A 20,714-nucleotide genomic window follows, 5' to 3' on the forward strand; every position below is an offset into this window, starting at 1 on the left:
CTGGGAAGTTAGAAACAACACCTAGAATGAATTAGGTAAATACTAAAGCAGATTTTCACCATTTCAAGTTATGATCTATGTGTGTTTGAACTTTGGGTACAATGTGATTGTTTTGTTTTGATAATTTCCCTGTTGTTTATTATAATGAGATCGTATTGTTTCTTCCTTCATGTGTTTAGTTTATTCTTATCTCTTATTTGTGTATTTGAGTCTAGTTTACTTAGTTAAGCAGTTTCTATTCTGTTTATATTAGTTTCAGGAATTCCCTTGTCAGTGTTCATCCTCCCTTTCTTCGCCACCTTCTTTAGCTTGTTAGCTACAGGTGTTTCACATTTTCCTGATTGCTTCTTGAGATCGGATTTATTTATGTGCAATAAAATATTATTGCACATTATATTTACATATACAATTATATTTGATTAGCTTTAATATAGGTTTTAATGACTGAAATTTAACACAATCCAAAATTCGTTTTTACAGTGTATAAAAATGTTTTCCTTTGTGGCTAATAGAGCTCTATAATGATATTCCCGAAGAAAATTCTTAATACATAAAAAAAAAAAAATAGATGGATGATCCCTGACTGAATAATGTGCATGTTTGTAGTTCCCCTCGTATTATTCCTGAGCGCAGTGAAGCGACGTTACAGAGCCTGTGGACTGTGAGCTCCTATTGGCTGCTTCTCGCCCGTATAAAGAGCCGCAGTGGCAAATTCAATCAGATCAACTGCGGCCATCCTCCAACAGACAGAAGCTGGGACGCTTTATCTTACTGGGACTGTATCTGAGCTGTTCTACAGCTTGTTTTTGTATTATTATTATTAGTAGTAGTAGTAGTAGTAGTAGTGGTATTATTTGATTTTGTCTATACCATTTTCTTTTTCCTGGAGAAAACTCTGGAGCGTGTTCGTCATCATGAAGGAAAGGAGAAATACGCAACCGCTGGTGGTGAGATGTAAACTGGTTCTTGTGGGAGATGTTCAATGCGGAAAAACGGCGATGTTGCAAGTGCTGGCGAAGGACTGCTACCCGGAGGTATGCAATATGACTTATAATTGTAAAATAATAATAATAATACATGACTGGGATTCATCCACAAGAAGATACTTTATGATTTTATGAAACATCAAAGTGTTGTGAAATATAAACAAAAAGCAGAAAATGAGAGGGGGGGGACCCGAGTGCGCTGTTGCATGCGCATTTACTGGGATTTGGCTATTTTGGTTTGTTTTGTGCTCACTGACTTATACACTTTGCACAAGCTTTATATTGTATTCCGAATGGAGATTATTACAGTGTCTCTTTTTATGATTAAAAATAGACTCTGTTTATATATATATATATATATATATATATATATATATATAATAGTATCCAGTTGCACCCTAGCGACTGACCACAGCAAAGGACATGTTTTTGTTTTTTTGTTGTTGCTGTTTTTTTGTTTTTCCCTTTCTCGTGTTCGTTGCACTAAACAAACTTCCACTGTGTGTAGTGACTGACACCTTCCTGCTAATTGCATCCTGTTGCTAATTACTCCCTAGACCTACGTACCCACGGTGTTTGAAAACTACACAGCCTGTCTGGAGCTGGAGGAGCAGCGAGTGGAGCTGAGTCTGTGGGACACCTCAGGTAACCGACCGCCTGCTCCCATGTGGACTAAGACCTTCAGCACTGCCTGCAGCGCACAGGGATGCGCAACAGGGCGATGACCGATGCGTTTAATGAGCTTCTTTGACAGACATTATTACCTGGACAGACATTTGAAGCAATAAGGAGGATTAACAAGCGTACGTATCAGAGTTGAACGCTATGAGAAACGGTTCCTCGCTGAAGTATTCGTTCCAGGTTTTCAAAATTCTTACAAATAAAAATCTAATAAGTCTTTTATACATAAGTATTCACCGCCCCTTTACTTGAATACACCTCAATAAAATCTAGTGAAGGCACTTGAGGACATCTTTATCTAGTTATTCTGATGACGGAACAACTATTAGTTGGATGCACTATTCCTGGCCGGCCTGTAATAGTGGCAGGAAGACGCAGCAAGTCGGGAGAGGAAGACAGTACTCTGGTCTGACGACACATGCTCGGTGCTGTGTGTGGCAAAGTACTGCACATCATCCTGAATACACTGTACTCATATTGAGGTTGCTTTCTTTCACTGTGGTGAGAATGGAAGATGGGGTTAGACACAACAATCTGTTTTTATTCCTCTTATGTTGACAAATAGTTTTTTTTGGTTTTCCAAAATTTCTTGAGATTTTTCTTGCTTTCTTCTTTTTTTTTTTTTTTTTTTCCCATTAAATCCTACCTTGAACTTGCAGAAGGTTAGAGCAGTTGTCCCCCCACTTTGCTGTGTGTTTGACTTTGTATTTTTGCAGAAGCACCAAAGTAAAGGAACTTTTAGCCTGGAAGGAAACCTTTCAGAAGCAATACTTGAAGTCATTTGACTAACAATTATTGCTAAATAAGAGAACGCTTTCAGCTGAACATACCCACAAAGACTCGCTGCAGCAATGTGTTAATACAGGAGATGCTTTTAAGATTTCTATTTAGAAAAAAAAAGTCCTGAAAACTTTATTCCAAACCATGGGAATTCACTGGTTTATGTTGCTATGTGACACAATTCTAAGAAATGCATTGAAGCCCTGATGTTTTTGTTTGTATCAAGAAGAAATGTGGGGGAAAAAAAATAAAGAGTAAGGGGCCTGAATACGTTTGCCATGCTTCGTGCTTTGCCTTGCTGTGAAAGGACACTGGATGCCTCATTGCCCTTTTATTCTTTGTGGCTTGGTAAAGGAATGACACATTTCCAAATACTTTTCATGTACAGAATGAAAAAAAAAAACACACTTATTATTCCAGTTCACTTGCTTTCAATGGTGACTTTGGGCATCATGTGTTCGCTTCCACCACAAGCTTGAAAAGAGGGTCAATGTGTCTTTGTAGATATCCCTGGAGTTGTGCTGACCTGAATCCTGCCATCATGGGTCTGCGGCACCTGTTGGAGTCAGACTCCCCTTCTGCTCGCCGCTCCACACCTTCTCTGCTCAGTGCTCATCGCTCGCCCTCCATGTTCACGTCTCCAGAATTACTGGGTCAGCGTGACGGAGCAAATCCCATGGCCGCGAGTGTTGTTTACTTGTGTTTTCGCGTGTCATGTGCATCGGTTTTAGGACAAATCCTTTATATAACAGACCCACATGTATGAGCGAATGTTTTCACTCTCTCGCAGAAAAAACGGAAAATAAATGGATAAAAATGTAATTGGTCTGGAGCAGTATAATTCCTGCCCCAGACCAAATGCCATCTTTTAATCCCAGACTGTGGACCTTTGGTCTGGCCAGTGGGAGTGGGCCTGCTGCCCGGCCGGGGATGATGTGGTTTCCTATTGAGCAGAGAGGTTTTCTAGAGCAGACAGAGAGGAGGGAGTGGAGAAAATGTGGTGACCTGCATTTTCCTCCATATGCTGCTCGGGTCACGCACTGGAACAGCAACATCCAGGGGATTAAGACTCTGAAGAGGACCAGTGGACATAACTGACCCAAACATGCATGAGTACATCCACCGTCCATCTACTTGCAAAGCAGGGTTCCATTTATACTCGCAATGCTTTTGTAGTTGTCAGATGGTATATTTAAAAATCATGAATCAGCTTAAAGCACTTTTACCAGTCTCTTAGACTTGTAAAATTAGGACTAAACAGGTTCTGTAATGCACCATTTGGGGTCTTTTAGTACTTTCTACTGTATTGTTAAATGCAGTAGAAAGTACAATGTTTTGTTGGCTAGCATCTGGACCTGAATGGTTTGAAAACAAAAAGTCTGGTTGTCTTGAAACAGAAAAGGCTGTGAAATTGGTTTTTATTATTATTATTTTTGGAGAGTGTATTTAGCTTTGAGTTTCTCAGTCATTAAATCAAAAATGTACATATTGACGTCTAAAATGTGAAAATTTAGATTTAAAAAATTTTAGAGAATACAGTTAAGTCTGAAAACTCAAACATTTTTTCCTATAGGGTGCCATTTTTTCCCCCTACTTATCCAAACCTGCACATTCCAGTACAGGATCCCAATTAGTCCTTTAACTAATTAACACTATGTAAGCTCAACAAGACCTGTCCATGTCCAGATGAGAGGCAGTCACCTGGTATAGCAAATGGATGGCTAGCTGGATGGATGGTAATCTAATACAAATCATTCGCCTCTGTACACATACTTTGTGTTTCACTGAGATCAGAACGTCAGTTCCCTCTGACTCCTGACGATAGATGACAGACTAAAGCAATGTGCGTTAGTCTCTGTGTACCGTCTCTGCATTTTGTTTTGTTACTGTAATATCCGCTAATTGCGCGGAGTTGTGCTGCTGTGGCCCGTCCACGGCGAGAGCGTCTCCTCGTTATCCCAGCTCCCCCTCATCGATTCACCGGCTCCACACGGCAGGCAGCTCCTTCTCTCAGCTCCGCCATGGATTTACAGGCTAAAATCAATCCTCCGGTTTTAATCAGACTGATCTGATCGGACGTACAGGGCGGAGAGAGGAGGAGGGGAAAGCAAACACTGTCCACTGGCTGTAACTCATGAATACTTAATAATGAATCTCATTATTGGTGGTGTTACTAACTAATTTATTTCAGGGTCAGTGATCTTGCTTATTAGGCCTTTGAGTTTGGTAGAATTTAGTGTAATCTAATTGCTTACTGTATCGTGTACAATTGAGATTGATGCCATCAATTTGGCAACTATTATTTCCAGTCTAACTCAAAATGAGAACACATATTGTTTGAACAGAACATTTAATACTGCTCAGCTTATAGTGTCATATCTTTAGAGCTTCACGTGTCATCTGATTGTCAGAGATCAGGTTGCAGATTTAACAGATCCAGGAGGAAATCCCAGATGTTCACAATTTCCAGCTCCTTTTTGGATGATGGATGGATGATTTAGTGACCGATTGTCATGATGTTCCCAGGCCAGAGGGGATAATGTAATCCTTTCGGTTGCTTCTGGGTCTCCTTTCAGTGGGATGAGCCTGGGAAATCTCCTGAGGGCGGACACCCAGCAGCATCCTGGTCAGAAACCTTAAGCTAAGGTGACCTTTGTGATTCAGAGGCTCAGTCCATCTGCTGCCTCCCGATCTGCATCCATCTCAAACTTGGTGTAAAAATTGTTCCAGCCAATAAAAGTGGATGTGACCCACAGTCCATGTAAAACCTTATTGTGAAAACGGAGCCATATCACTATAAGACCACAGAGTTCCCAAACAAGACATCCTCCTCTCTTTAGAAACATCTTACGGTTTATTTAGAGAACATAAAGTAGATGTGTTTTTTTTACTTATTCAAATAACTGAATAAAGAATAATTTGCATTTTAGAAATATTTAATATATTTCTATATTGCACTACGACTCTTTGTGTTTTTAGCTTCAGTCTGATATTGTGAAGATGATTCCTCTCACTGGTCAATTTAAATTAGTATGTTAGGAAAAAAACTTAAAAGTTTCTTGTTGCTTTATTTGGAAATACCTCAGATGCTAAAAATGGCTATTTTGAGCTTTCTTCCGTCAGTAACAAATTGCACTGTTAAAAAATTTTGTGGTTAGCACAACCTGGTTTCATTTTGGTGTAGTGAATGTGTTCACTCACCTGAAAAAAGGGTTTCTGTTTTTATTAAATGTTGGAGCTACCTTATCCTCCAAGAGTGACCTGACTGTTCTCCTGCTTTCTCTGCACAGTTCTTGCTCTTCTCATCACTTTAAAGCAGCTCATGTAATTCTTCTGTGACTCAGGACTCGGGCTATGTCAAAAATATCCAGAGTTGTGTAAGTTTCAGGAATTTTGGAAAAAAAAAAAAAAAAAAAAAACTTTACTGTGTGAATTGCAGCCAAAGGAGACATAATGCTCTTCCGGGCCTGGAGGGGGCTGTGATGCAGATGTTAAAAATATCAAGATTTAAAAGAAGAAAGTCCTCAGCAAAGTTAAACAGTGCTAGACTAAATCAAAGATATTTATTTTATGATGTAACATTGACATTTGCTCTCAGTTATAACCTCTTTGATGGTTGCCTTTCAGTTTAGAACAAAGTCAGGACAAAAGAGAGGTGCTGAGGTTCACAGGGTTGGTCGGGATACTAATGATAAATAAACTAAAGTATCAAAAAAAGTGGCTTAGTCTCATTCCAACAGTAAACCAGTATTTCGGGAACTAAATTATTTCCCCCCCTCTAAAAACAGAAACCCTGGCAGATGCAAAACTGTAAAATGACAATCTGAGGCAGCTTTGTGCGTTTCTTCTTTTGACTGTGAACTAATGTCTGCAGTTATCGGCTGAAGAAGCGCCACAGCTTCAGTCGGCTGAGTGCGAGTGATGGAGCTGTGGCAGCACTTAAACTCCCACCCACCCAATAAAAAACAAAAAACAATCTGAGTCATCCCATCCCTCGATCATTAGTCTGTCTGACCTGTGCATTCTGATAGCGAGAGGACGGCTAATGATGAAAATGGACTCTGTCGCTCACTTGATTGAATGCACAAGCTCTGTCTCAGTCACCCATGCACACAGGGGAGACGATGTTCTCCCTTCCCCCACCTGTGTGCTCCGGCAGTCGTCTTCCCAGCCCGTAAAGCTCACCCTCCCATCTCCAGCTCTCTCTCCTCTGTGGGTGCTGCACCATTAAACACGTATGAAGTTGATCTCAGCAACAAAACTTGCAATGTTTTCTTCATCTGCCATCCCCCAGTTAGTCAGCTTTGCTCCGCATGTTTCATGCCTCAGAAACTCTCCATCTGTCGTAAGGAAAGGGGGGGGAGAGGAAACGTTTGGCCTTGCTTATCGCCGCATGGGCATCGATCTGACGGTCCAAATCATCCTTCGGTTTGTAGCAGCAGAGATCTAAAACGGGGAGGTTGGAACATCCTACTTAATCTTTTCTCTCTCTCTCTCCCTCTATGCTGGCAGGATAACGTATTTGTCAGCTTTAGATGCAAAGGCTCTCGGGGCCCCCTTGGTGCAGCCCTCTATTGATTGCTGCATTTAGATCAGGGGTTGTTTAATGCAGAATCACATCCTGTTTCCTGGCTGTGAGATAACCTCTTACTGGAGGAGGAGATCTTTAGAGCACCCTGCAGACTCTCCTGCATGACAGATAAGAGACACTGAAACACATCCTCTGATTGTTCTGATTCAAATGTGTGCCGATTTAAAAGCCATTGAATGCAGACTTTCTTTCAGGCCGTTTGTGACTCTTGGTTTAAATGGATATTGATGATGCTTGTTGCTTTTGTTAAAATGCAGTCACAGTAACTTTTTGTCCCAGGCTGAGTGTTTAATCTTTGTCACAGTCATGTGAAGTAGAGGACGGCTATACGGGCCGCAGGATTGGGGGAGGATGGCAGTGTGGAAGGGATTCTTGCCTTTTTGCATATTTCGACCACGCAAGCAATAATATCCTCTTGGGGCGGACGCTCCCTCCTCTGTGTTGGCTCACATGGGAGCTTCCTGCTCCCTTTCACTCCATGTGCCTCCAGGAATTTCTAAATGAAACTGCTAACATGTTCCTCATGTCTTCCTTATTATTATTATTACCTTACTGGTAATGATAAGTAAGATGTCCAGAGGAATTGTTGGCATGCTAAGAAAAATACAAAGACCAGGACTTCTGGAGTATTGTTCTTTGGTCAGGTTAGTCTTAATTGGAAGAGTTTTTGGGTTACTTGGCATAAACAGAATCCATCAAATGGCAAAAAAAAAAAAAAAAAAAATGTCAATTGTGAAGCATGGTGGTGGAGGTGTCATGGTTTCAGAATATTTTCCTGCAGCAGAACCTGGTCAGCTCATGATCCTGTGAAATCTGCTGTGTATCAAAGAGGAATATGAGACGAGCTGTTAAAAAAAAAAAAAAAAAACCTTAAAGATGAAGCAGAACTAGATGTTGAAACACGACGATAACCAAAAAACATTCCTGGCTGAAAATTAAATGATGGTTCCTGAGCCTGGCCAAAGCTTCAGCCCCTGATGTCACTGAGATGCTGCACAATGAAAAAAACCCAGCAAACATTTTTTCAGCTGAACATGAGCAGTGTGGCCAAACATTTTCCTCAGCCAGAATGCACTCTTTATTTTTTGTGCAATCACTAAAACGAGACTAATTTCTGGCTTTTACGTATTGACAACTTTCTTTACTTGAGGTAGATTTAAAAAAAAAAAAAGCTTTGAGGATTTATGTGTGAGCATTTCTCTTGCAAAAAAAAAAAAAATCTAAATAACAAGGTCTCAAATGACAGCATTGAAAGCATGTTTATTTCTTCAAGCACAGAACCAGAGTCGGAATGAAACGAGCGCGTCCTTTTGTTCTTTTCCCACCATGTTCACGTTGTTCTTCAGGACTCCGGTTCCTGAGGAATTTCATCACAGCTTGTCATTATTCCACTCACAGCACCCAGCAGCTGGCAAATTCACTTTCAACCTTTGATAATGCGAAGGATCATTAAATATTCATGAAACTGCTTCACATGCACTCATCCATGTTTGCGTGTGCTTTTGTGTGTTTTCTTCCGATGTTCCTCTGCAGAAAACAATCGGGACAGTTGTGTAATGTCTAATGAGTGATTACACACGCTTCTTCCCTTATCTGCAGCTATAAAAGGCATGCACCTTTTATAGCCGCGGATAAGTCCCCGCGCGGATCCCAACGGGGTCCGCGCGGGGACTGAAGTAAACATTTTAATCCCCCCTGAGCAGAACTCTTCTTCTGTTTCATCAGATAGCGGATCAGGCTCACCTCTGGATGGAGCCAAAATTAGATAGCGAGTCTTGTGTGTAATCAGGTGTGTCGTTTTTATATATATATCTACTGGATGTGTGTCTCAGTCTCTAATGCAGAGAAGGAGTAGGTGGATGGGTTGGTTTTTCTGGTCTGAAGTGATTGACTGGCAGCAAGGGCAAGCCTTTATGGAGAGGTGGGAGGAGGAGGAATGGCTGATGTAGACAGTGGATTCTGAGGTTGTTGCTGTGGAAACAGAGGGACTGGAGGTACTGCTGCCGAGCATAGGATTTTTTTTTTTTTTTTTTGGGTGGGGGCGGAGGGGGTGGATTACTTAAGGATTCTGAGCATGAGTGGGAGCGTCTGCCTGCCCCAAACCCCACCGTTCCACTTGCATAATCTAGTGCACGGGAAGATCAATGAGGATTTAGTGACCGATTGTCATCTTCTCTGAAATACCAGCAGAGGGTACAGAGGCAAGGAAAACGGCAGCTTCAAGAACAGAAAAGTGAAGCTAATCAAGAAGAAGCAATGGTGGTCGCATGTAAACCCTACTGCTGCTTGCTGATTTATTTTTTATTTTCTTTCTATACAAAAATTACTGGCTCACTAGGCAAACGTCTACACATGTTGTAAAGCAACATTGAGAGTAATAAGAAAATATCTCCAATCATTATACCGGAATGGGGGCGGCTGCACTCCCTTGTGGTGACTATAAAGTCTAGTGATTTAACTGAAACAATGCAATAGATAATAAGTCAGCGGCAAAGTAGTGCTGCTGTAGAACAGGAATGTTATAAAAAAAAGAGCTGAAATGAATCTTCACTTGTTCCTGTTTCAACAGAAGCTAGCCAGCGTAAGCTCTGCAGTACAGCTAGATGTAGAAAAAAGAAAGAAAAGCTGCAGTTTGAAACTCCTGGAAGCCAGATCTTCAAATGCTGTTTTTTTTTTTTTGTTTGTTTGTTTGTTTGTTTGCCAAGTGACAACCATGTACGGATATAAATGCTGTTGTTTCCCAGAAGGGTGATGGTGATGTTGCTCTGTCAAATTTTAAATATTTGCCATTTTGGATCTTTTGTACCCAACATTTTTTCAGATAAAAAAAGAGGCTTTGTTCTTGGAAAAGCTTCACACAGGAACTGCATTCTGTCAACTGTATTCTCCTCCCATTGACTGTAAAAATATCTATTATTTATTTCTATCTAGTGGATGTTGGTCAGATTTGCCTTTTGTTTCATCAAGGTTTTAATGTTTCATAACTAATGAGAGTCAAATGGTTAATTGGGGATTAAGGAGCTAAAAAAATGAAACTAAGGTAAAATATGAAATCTAAAACATCTTCTAAAGAGATTCTGTCTCTTTAGAAATTGCACATTCCTGCTTTTAACCACATTAATAGTATTTTCCCTCTCTGCCCTCTAAGGTTCTCCGTACTATGACAATGTGAGGCCCCTGTGCTACAGTGACTCTGACGCCGTCTTGTTGTGCTTTGACATCAGCCGCCCAGACACAATGGACAGCAGTCTCAAAAAGGTAATGTCTTTTTATTATTATTAATTTTATTTTCAATACTGTCATCTTAAATACTCTCACAAAAGAGAACTTAACAATTACACGTTTGTGTCCACAGTGGAAAAGTGAAATCCTGGACTTCTGTCCAAGCACTCGAATCTTGCTGATTGGCTGTAAGATAGACCTCCGCACCGACGTGTGCACGCTCATGGAGCTGTCCAACCTGAAACAGACTCCGATTACCTATGAGCAGGTGAGAACCACAGGGAGCTTGTATCTCAGTAAGGCGAAACTAAAACTGGCAGGAGGATCAGATATTTTTCTTTTTGTAATGTGTGTTTTTCTCATGAAAGAAATTAAAATAAGTTGTAGAGATGCACCAAGACTGGAGTGTTGACCAGAACCAGATGATTTTCAGCCTAATCAGTCCCGACAGGTCAGCAGCTCATAATCAAGATTTAGTTTTAGGTCAGAGAAAGCCCCATATGCACACACTGCCAGCTCGTAACAGATCTGTTTGGTATAGGATCTGCTACTATGGAGGAAAAAATTAAAAAGTGAATGTGTGATGGAAAATGTTGGATTTAAAAAGCTGTAAGTTGGAAATCTCAGAGGTAAGGATGTATTTTTTTTTTATAAGGAATATACTTAGACACTGCCGTTTTAGCAATGCTAGCTGCACTTAACTGCAGCTAGCAATGTGCTGATCACATTGATCACAAATATAAGAGGCAAAAAATAAAAATGAAATTGGTGTCAACTCTGTAGTAACTTTGCCAGTTTGAAAATATGAACCCTGCTAAATGAAACCTTTGCTGCTTGCATTCGCTCAGTAATGCCGTATTTCTCCCATCAGATCAATTGAAAACATTTCGTATGTAAAAAGAGAGTTGGCTCAAAGCTGGCTGCTGACTCATTAGTTTTCCTGTCACGAAGTATTTTACAAATACAATCAGAAACTGAAGGGGATCAGTGATGGGGCGTAATAGTCGTTATCGTCTTCATCCACCTCGTTTTACATTTGATAAAATTATCCCAGTGAGGAGGGATTTGTTTGAACAACAAAACTATGTTTTATGTTTTTCATTTTGAAAGCAATTAGTTTTATGTCTGTAGTTTCCTGTAAGAGAGGTTGAAAAATGTTAATTCCACCTAAAGGAGACATGATTATGAGTGGGAAATGGGTTTTCAGAATGAACTAACCAATCTGTTAGAACATGCCTTCTTCTTGATGCCTTTTTTAGAAGTTTCTTAAGCTTTTAGGCTGTTGCTTTACTACGCAGTGTCGTCAGAAAGTATTTGTCCTCTAATCTAAAATGTTAACTTGTACTTAAATGTCAAAGAAACGCATTTTAAAGTGAAAATGTTTCATTTTGTCCTCTCTGGAGTAATTGTTCTAATTTAAAATGTTAAATTATACTTGACACTTAAATATCAAATATCAAACACATTTTAAAATGAGACTCCACGAGTAAATGCTAAATGCAGTTTTCAAAGCAACCTGACTCTGTGTGGTAAACCAGAGAAGTGCTTGTGCTGCCATCCGCTTGTAAGTAGATTATGTTTGCCTCACTCTTCTTTGAAGAAATGTTTCGGTTTAGTCACGTTTGAGGGATTTTGAGCAGAAACAGCCACCCCAGACCATCTCCATCACATTTAAGTCCCTACTTTGACTAGGCCTCTCCAAAACCTCAGTTGTTTTTGTTTGCTTGTTTATTTTTTTTGTACCCCTTCTGAGGTGGATCTGGCCCATTCTGCTACTGGATAACCTAAATGTTCTTGAGCTTAAAGTAACTGATAGTCAGACATCCTGTTGACAAGTCAGATGAGTTTCTGATTGGTTCTATCAATTATAGCGAGTACTCCAGACCAACACAGAACCACAACCATGTCTGTCAGTTCTTTTCCTGAAATGTTGAGTTAGTTTCACAGCAGATGTAGTGAGGCCTACACTGTCCAAAACCTTTGTCTTAGGTTTGATGAGACATTCATCAACTGATCTTAACAATGCAAAACAAAAAAAAGTTTTGTCACAGTTGATTCAGTTTTTAACAAGAGGGCGATTACTTTTGACACGAGGCTCGGGTTGTTTTCTTTTCTCTTTGTAAACTAAATCATCATTCCGAAAACTGCATGTTGACTTTATTCACTAGTTAGAAAACAGATTTATTTTTGACATATTAAAGTGTGACAGCACAGCAAAAAGAGAAGAAACTTTTCAGATGGAAATGCTTTCCCACTGCACTGCATGCAGGGGGGTAAAAAATGTAACTTTGCATCTTGCAAGATGCTAAATCAGAGCATTTCCTGACATCATTTGCTACAGGGCTCTGCTATGGCCAAGCAGCTTGGTGCCGAAGCTTATCTGGAGTGCTCAGCCTTCACCTCGGAGAAAAGCATTCACAGCGTATTTCGCACCGCGGCGATGGCCTGCATCAACAAGCTGCAGCCTCTCCCAAAGTCCAGCCCCACCCGCCGCCTCTCCAAAAGACTCCTCCACCTGCCCAGCAAGTCGGACCTGCTCTCCTCCTCCTTCAAGAAGGAAAAGACCAAGAGCTGCTCTGTGATGTGAAGGAGGGCAGGAGGGGCTCCAGGTCCTCGTACGCGACTCCCAGCCCCAGCCTATTTGGTCTCGGGGAAGGGGGGTGGGCATGATGGTTTTATCAGGGCTCTCCTGCTGAATCCTTCCCTCACCCCCCCGAAAACCAAACGAACCCTCAGAAGAGGCGGACACTCAGCTGTCCGCTCTCTCCTGAAACCTTCGAGCGCACATCCGTATTTTATTTTATTTTTTTATTATTAGTATTATTTCACTTTTGAAACAAAACTTAAAACAGTAAAGGTTTGGGTCCATTGAACTTTCTTTATTTTCCCACCTCTAGACAAACTAGAACAGTGCTCCATCTGTCTGATTTTACGCATCTACAGGCACATCTCGATTTAGTCCGATATGGAAGTGTGCGATTTTCAAACCTTGTTACGTCAATGCCTCTCAGAAAAACTGAATAGATATTTTTCTAAGTACTTAAATAAATCTAGCATGAAACTGTTGGGGAATTAGCAAAAATCCCGTACGTCCCTTCCCAAGCGTGGTGTGTGAGGTGTCGCCTGTTTTACCCTTTCCTGATGAAGGAACATTATAAAGAGGGAGAACAGAGGCACAATCCACAGAGAGCTTCTCTTGCCCTCTCAGTGGCGATGCGAGCGGCAGAAGGCAGCAGCGCTGCTGTGTGTTCAGAGTCCAGCCTTCGTCCACCTGGACAGGTCAGAAGAGCCGTGGCTGTGAACGACTCTGCTCCACCAGCTTCCAGTCGAGCAAGTAGCAAAGGCTGGCGAGGCTCTGGATTTGAAAAAAATAGCAGCAGACGTAAGACCGGGAAACATGTGTGGAGGTTTGAAATGGGCTCCATTCACTGCAGGAGCCCCGACTTCTGCTAATGCATCAGAAATAGAAAGGCAAAGAGGCTTTTGTTGAAATCAGCATCACAAACATTCGAGCTTCAAGCTGTGTGGGTCTTATTTACGAGGCTTCACTGCTTCCAGGTTTCAAGGCCGATTTTAAAATGTCAAATCGCCGCCGTTGGGGTCAATTGATGCTAAAGATATGCTTTGTTTCATCAAATATTCTTCAGAAAAGAGTTGTAGCATTGCAATGATGACGGTTTTTGTTTCTTAAGAAAAGAACTGTTTGCAGTTTGAAAAATGTCTTTTTATTCCATGTTCCCATGAAGGTCAGTGAGATTTACCAATACTGTAAAATGCCTGTGGATTTGCATTGATCTAATGTAGCACTCCAAATGCAACTCCATTCTTCCAAGACAAATTATAGCTTATGTTTCGCGCACACTTGAATCTCTTGACCTCCAACAAGCGTCGCTCACTGCTGGCGAGAACGACGACGACGGAGCAAAAATCGAACGCTTTTCATCATCGGCTTAAATCTTTGGCTTCATGGTTGTGTGTCTGTGCAGCTGTGAGTTCTGCGCTTCTGACCGTAAAGCAATAACGATTGAAGTGCTCGTGATACAAGGTGTGGCAATAAAAGACGCAGCTTCGTGATTACTGTCGTGCTCCAAGTGGTCGGTGGACAGACACGTCATTGATTGAAACCATCTCTGCTGTACAAACCAGCTGCTGAGCTCATGTCTGCCCGTTCTTCTGTGCAGTCGCTGGTTTTTGGAAGAGCCGGTGACAAAAACAAATAAGGGGGGAAAAAAAAGGGAGGAGAAGGGAACACGCTTCTGTTGGCTGAAAACGTTAGGCTTTTTGATGGCGTAGGAATTGCAGCGTCTTGCAAAAGTATTCACATTGCCGAAACTTTTTCGCATTCTGACAGTGCAAAATACTTTGACCAGTTCCAATCTACAACCTCTGGATCTATGTGCAAGGTTGCTGTCCTGCTTGAGGATGAACCTGTTCCCTGATCTTAAATCTTTCATCTCTGTGCTGTGTGATGCTGCCACCTCTTTGTCTCACCATGGAGATGGCGTGTTCAGGGTGATGTGCAGCGTTGGTTTAGTTAGCTGCAGATAATAGTTTAATTAGCATCCTGCTTTGCCAGAGTATGTTCCTCTCCATGTTTGCTAGATCTGCCCAAAGAGAGTAATTTGCATCCAAATCAATATGAATGGAGCTGTTTTCATCTGCAGCTCTGCTGATGTTCATGTCTTGGTTGCAGTTCTTGGTTACTCTGCTCTAAATTCAGATGGTGGGTTAAACAGTGCAGTAAAATTTATGTTTGCTAGCAAATCTGTGAGACCTTCACATAACGGCTGGATTTATTCTGGGGTTAAATTGGTGACAATGGGACTGTATTTTTTTTTAACAATTAGATTATTTCTGAGGGTTATTGTTTCAACTGGATGTCGGAGTAAATGACATTTAACCCAACTGCTGGTGACCTTTTTTAGATTTTAAAATAAAAATTGTGCATGCTTTCCACTCCACTTCACATTAACGCACTACTCCGCGTTGGCCTTTCAAATGAAACCCAAATGAAAAACTGTACTTGTCAAAATGTGGGGGGGAAAAGGCTGAATGGCTATGAATGCTTATGCAAGGCTCTATAACTGTGTTTTTTGAGTGAGTTGGCAATTGCACACTTTTCAAATTAGAGATTAACTCCAAAAGTGAACAATTTTTAATTAAGGGCTAGTGTGTGATAAAGATAAAAAATAAATAAAGTGGGACTGAGGGGAACAAGTAATCAAACTGCACAGGCTGGCCCTGTCCAAAGAAAGCTATTTTTCCATTCTTCTTTTATGTGTATTTTTCACTATTTAACGCATGATGCGAGTTCTCGTTATCTTGGAAATATCTTCCTGACATGGCTGTTGTGTCTTTGTGCTGTGGATCCCCCCTGGGCTTAAGAGAGCTTGAAGCAGTCGTTTCCACAAAGGCTTCTAATATTCAGCACCTCGCTACAGTTCGGACTGCAGCTCTCTGTTATGTAGACGGATCATTTCAGTCAACTGGTAGACACCGCTGCATCTGTTGCTAAACCATTATTTAACAGTTTATGACCAAGCTTTCAAATAATTTTTTTTTTTTAAAAAGGTATTGGCTGATATTTTCTGTCTGATGTAAAGCCTTTCTATGATGGGTTGTTCAGGCGGCTCAGTGACCATGTCAGTTATTATGCAGCCTTTGTGTTGTAGTCGATGTGTGGTACAAATGGTGCAATCAAACTTCTACGCATGTCCTATTATATGGTTATATATACTGTCTCTTGTTTTATAGTTATGAAATTATTGTTCCTGATGTTGGTATTTATTTGGTGGCCATCTTTTTTTTTTTTTTTTTCAGTGACCTGTACATTCGTTTAAAATCTGTTTTTGAAATCCTTCCTGTTTTAATACTTTTGTTTGTGTTTACCACTGTGTTTAATAAAGCTTGTCCTGGAACATGTTTCCCTCCATTTTTTTTTTTTTTTTTTTTTTTTTTTTCAAATAAATTCAGTGAAATTAAATTCCCTGCAGTGAGGCAGCTGCTTGTCTTTATCGCTCTTAGTCTTTATAAATAATCAAACATGCGAGAGGACCTTGTCTGATTTTAAAGCAAATTTAAATGAGCATGCATGAGCGGATTAGTGTCACTTTCCATTACATCAACCCTGATATCAGATCATAGCTGCTGTTCAAGGAGCTTTAATCACAGATTCTTTATTGACCTTTTTTCTTCCCCCTCTTTTTTTGATGACACTGCTAAGAAAGATGGGAGTAAAAAGTACTCTTCTGTTTAGACAGATCTGTATTTCAAAGGACTGCATCTCTTATCTGCCTTCAAACACTTCACATCTGGTCACCACTATGCTGCAGATGTGTAATAACACTGACCTGTTGCCTCGTGAATACAGCTGCGGTGCCAGCAGGCCAACCAGCACATGTATATGCTCACTGCGATGAGACTGTGCAGGCAGGTGACTGGCAGATGGGTCTCTTTCACTGTTTTCAAACCAACTGGTTTTCTGCAAATCCACACATTTGGACGTGCCCAAAATGACCTTTGAACTTACCCACAGGTCTGTTTCTGACTCTGAGCAGTGATGCATTACAGAAAATTGTTGGCTCAGTAGTTAGTTGCCCAATAATTGAGCACGTATATGTAGATATTTGATTAATAAGGCAAAAATCTCACTTTTAATTTCCTACACATTCACGTTTGAGGTTTAAGATTTGAGATTAATCATCAAAAATAAGACTTGCCTATTGTGCAAACATTGTTTTTAGTTTTAGTTAAGATTTTCTTTTTATTTTTGTTAAATAAAAGTCAGAAGAATTCACAATTTGTCCATGTGATCAAAAATATTTGTTTTTAAAAAAAATAAAAACAATATTGGTAAAAAAAAATGCTGAAGTGCATCTCGTAGCATCTCCTAAATAATGAAGATGACAATCATGAAATATTATTTGCAGAATAACATTCCTGTGGTCTCTTCCTCTTTTACAGCTAAGCCCGAAATTATTTATACCTTTGGAAAATGTTGATTTAAAAATAAAATATATCCTATGGAGTCATATTCCACATTCAAGCAATTACAATTTTCAGTACCTTTTGAAAATAAACATTAAAAAAAAAATAAACATACTTTACATGAAGCCCACATTTATGTACAAAAATGTTTTTAATCTGACTGTACATTCCAGTCTCAGATCAGATGTTTTCGTTAAACGTGAGCAGAAAATCATCACAGTTAACTGAAATAAAAGCTGGGATGAAATAGCTGACGGATGGACAAAGGTGTGTGTTGATCTTCATAAATCAGAAAAAATGGCTGTAGAAAAATAATCACACACATAAACCTGGACATCTTCACAGACGGAGCATTAACTGAAAGCTTAGAGCAGCTGACGAATATTTTCTCTTTCGTCCACACAAAGTGTGAGCAGGAAGCGAGGGTTAAAAAGGTCTCCAGAGCTTACCGTTGGGGAAACATAGAACTATTTCTGTAGATGTTGACATTGTTGACATCCACGCATGCATACACAAGCAGTGGCCACGAGGACACACAACTGGGCCACATACGCTGCTCGCCTTTGTAAATTAGGTCAACATCTGGACTGGCGCTGAGAGTGTAGTTACCCACTCAGCTGCAGTTTGTACCTGGAGGGCTCGGCTGAGGAAAAGTGGTGTCAGGACATAGTTCAGTCTTCTTTAAGCACCTCTCCTATCGCTGTGTTATCACTTCGCCATCCACAGCCACCTTAAAGAGACAAAAAGCCAGGATTTATGAGGATGTACAACACACTGGATTAATCCCAACTCCACTCTGTTTCATTTCATCAGATAACAAATCCAAAACTGTAGCATTCATTCCCAAATATGGATATTTAAATCACGTTTCGGGGGGAAAAAAGATGCACAAACAAGCCGTCACAATGTACATTAAACAGAATCAACAGCTTCACACTAAGACAGTTGCACTGCAGGTTTTGGCTGCAAAAGGTCATCTACAGGGAATAACACGGGACTGACAGCTTTCAGTGCTGCTGTGTAACATTCATGTTCTCAAATGACGCTCAGCTGTAACCCGTCACTCTAGATTTCCTGTTTGTACACACGGAGATGGAAAAAAAAAAAAGCTGCCGTATTGCTTAGAAAAAAAAACTGTTAACGGCACAAAAACATAATATGCACACATTAACCACGCACAGCCATCTGCGCAGCTATGTGCTAATCTTTGATTACTGATGAGGTGTGATGAGGTGTCAGATCCTGCAGCAAGCGCCTCGTCTCTGTGTCTCCCTCTCTGTTGCTTACAGACACACCAACACCAGATCATCTGCCTCTGCCGCAGTGCAGGGAAATGGACAGAATAACCAAACACATCGACTTCCTGCTCCACACGCTTACTTACAATTTAGCAGAATAAGATCCTTTTTAGCATTAAAACAGATTGTCTTTAATGTTAACGTAGCAATTAAAAAAAAAAAAACACTACCTTGTTTTAACTTAGACTCCCGTGTCAAATTGCTCACTGCTTTGATTCAAACTGAAAGATCATCATGAATGTACAAGTAATCTCTTCCCTATATCGTCACTCCTGCTAAAACCAGAGATATTTGGCCTACAATTATTCAGTGAGAAGCAAACCCACCTTACAAAACATGCTTTTAAAAGTATTGGCGCCACTGGAAGGACAGAACTTCATCTTCTCCTTTAGCATTTTGTAGCCGCAGGGTTTCACTGGTGGTTCATGCTGTGAGAATTAGACACGATCTTCCTCCTGCTCCTGTGTTCTCCAAGGGGCTCTCAGTGTCCACTTCAAGCTGCACAGTTTTGCAACAGGGCCTTCCAAGTTCTCCAAAGCGGCCAGGAGGGTCCAGCCTGTCCGTCTCATCTTCTCAAATACTCTGAAAGAGTCCAGGAGGGTTTGCCTCGGGTTCCAGCCGTCAACAACGTATTTCATCATCAGATTAGCTGGATTCCAGCCTTATGCACCCCATCCATCCATTGTTATACCTGCTTTTTTCCGTGCAGGGTCACGGGGGGGCTGGTCCCTATCTCCAGAGGTCAACTCCATCTGTCATAGATGAGGGCAGCAACGTAGACCAACTCCTAAATCAGTCAGACAGGTACAGCGCTCACAGGCGCCCCAGTGATGCTCCTCAGTTTTGGTTCCATCCTCCACCAAATACGGCGCTCCCGTTTTCATTTGGGTTTTCTTCCTCAACAATCGTCCTCAAATGTAACTCCAAGGTCAAATTGTGCAATGCTCAGAGCATCTCAAACTATAAAGTTTATGACGACGCAGTCAGAAAAGCTGAAGACGCGTGACTTACTTGGGTGATTTTGGTTGTTAGATTAAAGCACCGAAATGCATTAATATTAACCACCTGGTAAAAACTCATCATAATGTCAAGCATAATGGTGGGGGGGTTGATGATATGGGTCAGTTGGGTCAGCTGGGTCAGTTTCCATTCAGTCAACTGTAAACTCTTGGGTAAAACCACAGCGACACAGAAAACAAACAAAATGAAAAAAAAAAAACAGGAAATAATTGTCATTCTAAAGTGGACAAAGATAGAAATGTTGCGATAACATGTTCTGCTGAAAGTAGATAATTTTTTTAAAACAGTTTTCTGTATCTAAGTGTTTCTTTTCAGCATTTTCATAAAATCTTTTCTGTAGTTTCTAAATCCAAACAGTGGAATTATGAGAATTTCCAAAACTATTTCAAAGTTAAATGAATGTTTTATATGTGAATTCTCAGTTAGGGGTAGAAAATAATATTCCAATTTCCATTAAATTCAATGTAAAAAAAAATGAATTAATTAAAAAAAAGTTCAAATAACATTTCTGAGTAACTTTTTTTTCCATCAACTCATGTAGAGAAACACACACATCCACACAGATACACAAGGAACATGTTTTATGTCCCTGCTTCCGATCACTGGGGCAACCACACACAATACCCAGAGTTTGCTCTGCTTGCTCTGCTGCACCCAATGTGACAGTGTTTTGTGCATGAGTGGGTTAGCGAGGAGGACTGAGCTGTACCCTGATCGCACACACACACACACACACAAACACACACTGTGGATCTGGCTACAGGCCACATCCAGCATGTGTCTGCACAAGCCAAAATAACATGAGCGATCCCATGCAGTGGTTTGAAGCACCATCCCCTCAGCAGCACCAATGGAGATATAAGCTCGGTTCAGCTCGGTGTCTTTCATGCTGATTAAAATGCCAGATTAGGTCAGCTGCAGCAGACTAAGTGCACAGCAGTAATAATTACTCTGTAATTGCACCACAATGTGTCTGCCGTGTTTTACCGCCGCATTTCTACTTTGTATTCCAGGGTCAGCTGCAAAAGTACAACCTTAAGTACAAATTTGGCAGAAAGTTTCATTGCACAACTCAGAGAAAGGAGCCATTAACAGGAATGAGCATTCCTCAAAAAAAAAAAAAAAAAAAAAAAAGGGGGACAATCCACA

At 40.7% G+C, this 20,714-nt stretch overlaps 2 protein-coding genes across 2 annotated transcripts in view; one reads left to right on the plus strand and one right to left on the minus strand.

Annotated features, from left to right (window-relative positions):
• The first annotated feature begins 699 nt into the window (after window positions 1–699).
• Window positions 700–14,494, plus strand: rnd1b (Rho family GTPase 1b). Its single transcript, XM_015038007.1, has 5 exons — window positions 700–1,034; window positions 1,544–1,631; window positions 10,187–10,296; window positions 10,394–10,528; window positions 12,602–14,494. Exons 1-5 carry the CDS (start codon window positions 915–917, stop codon window positions 12,845–12,847), a joined length of 699 nt encoding a protein of 232 aa, XP_014893493.1. The 5' UTR covers window positions 700–914; the 3' UTR covers window positions 12,848–14,494.
• Window positions 14,495–17,379: 2,885 nt separating this feature from the next.
• The window catches only part of LOC106950874 (probable E3 ubiquitin-protein ligase DTX3), a 22,043-nt gene continuing 18,708 nt past the window's right edge, over window positions 17,380–20,714 (minus strand). The window contains exon 3 of the mRNA XM_015038019.1: window positions 17,380–17,977. Coding sequence (XP_014893505.1) covers window positions 17,956–17,977 — 22 coding nt within the window. The 3' untranslated portion in view covers window positions 17,380–17,955. The remainder of the gene's footprint in view (window positions 17,978–20,714) is intronic.

Source organism: Poecilia latipinna, unplaced genomic scaffold, assembly GCF_001443285.1.
Source record: "Poecilia latipinna isolate Pla-1442-1.1 unplaced genomic scaffold, P_latipinna-1.0 Scaffold426, whole genome shotgun sequence".
Taxonomy (NCBI): domain Eukaryota; kingdom Metazoa; phylum Chordata; class Actinopteri; order Cyprinodontiformes; family Poeciliidae; genus Poecilia; species Poecilia latipinna.

Bases quoted from the DNA above. Each gene is read 5' to 3' on its own strand.
- rnd1b (XM_015038007.1), top strand. From the start codon at position 915: ATGAAGGAAAGGAGAAATACGCAACCGCTGGTGGTGAGATGTAAACTG. The intron at 1,632-10,186 runs GTAACCGACCGC...CTGCCCTCTAAG, and splicing joins GAGTCTGTGGGACACCTCAG to GTTCTCCGTACTATGACAAT. The intron at 10,529-12,601 runs GTGAGAACCACA...CATTTGCTACAG, and splicing joins CTCCGATTACCTATGAGCAG to GGCTCTGCTATGGCCAAGCA.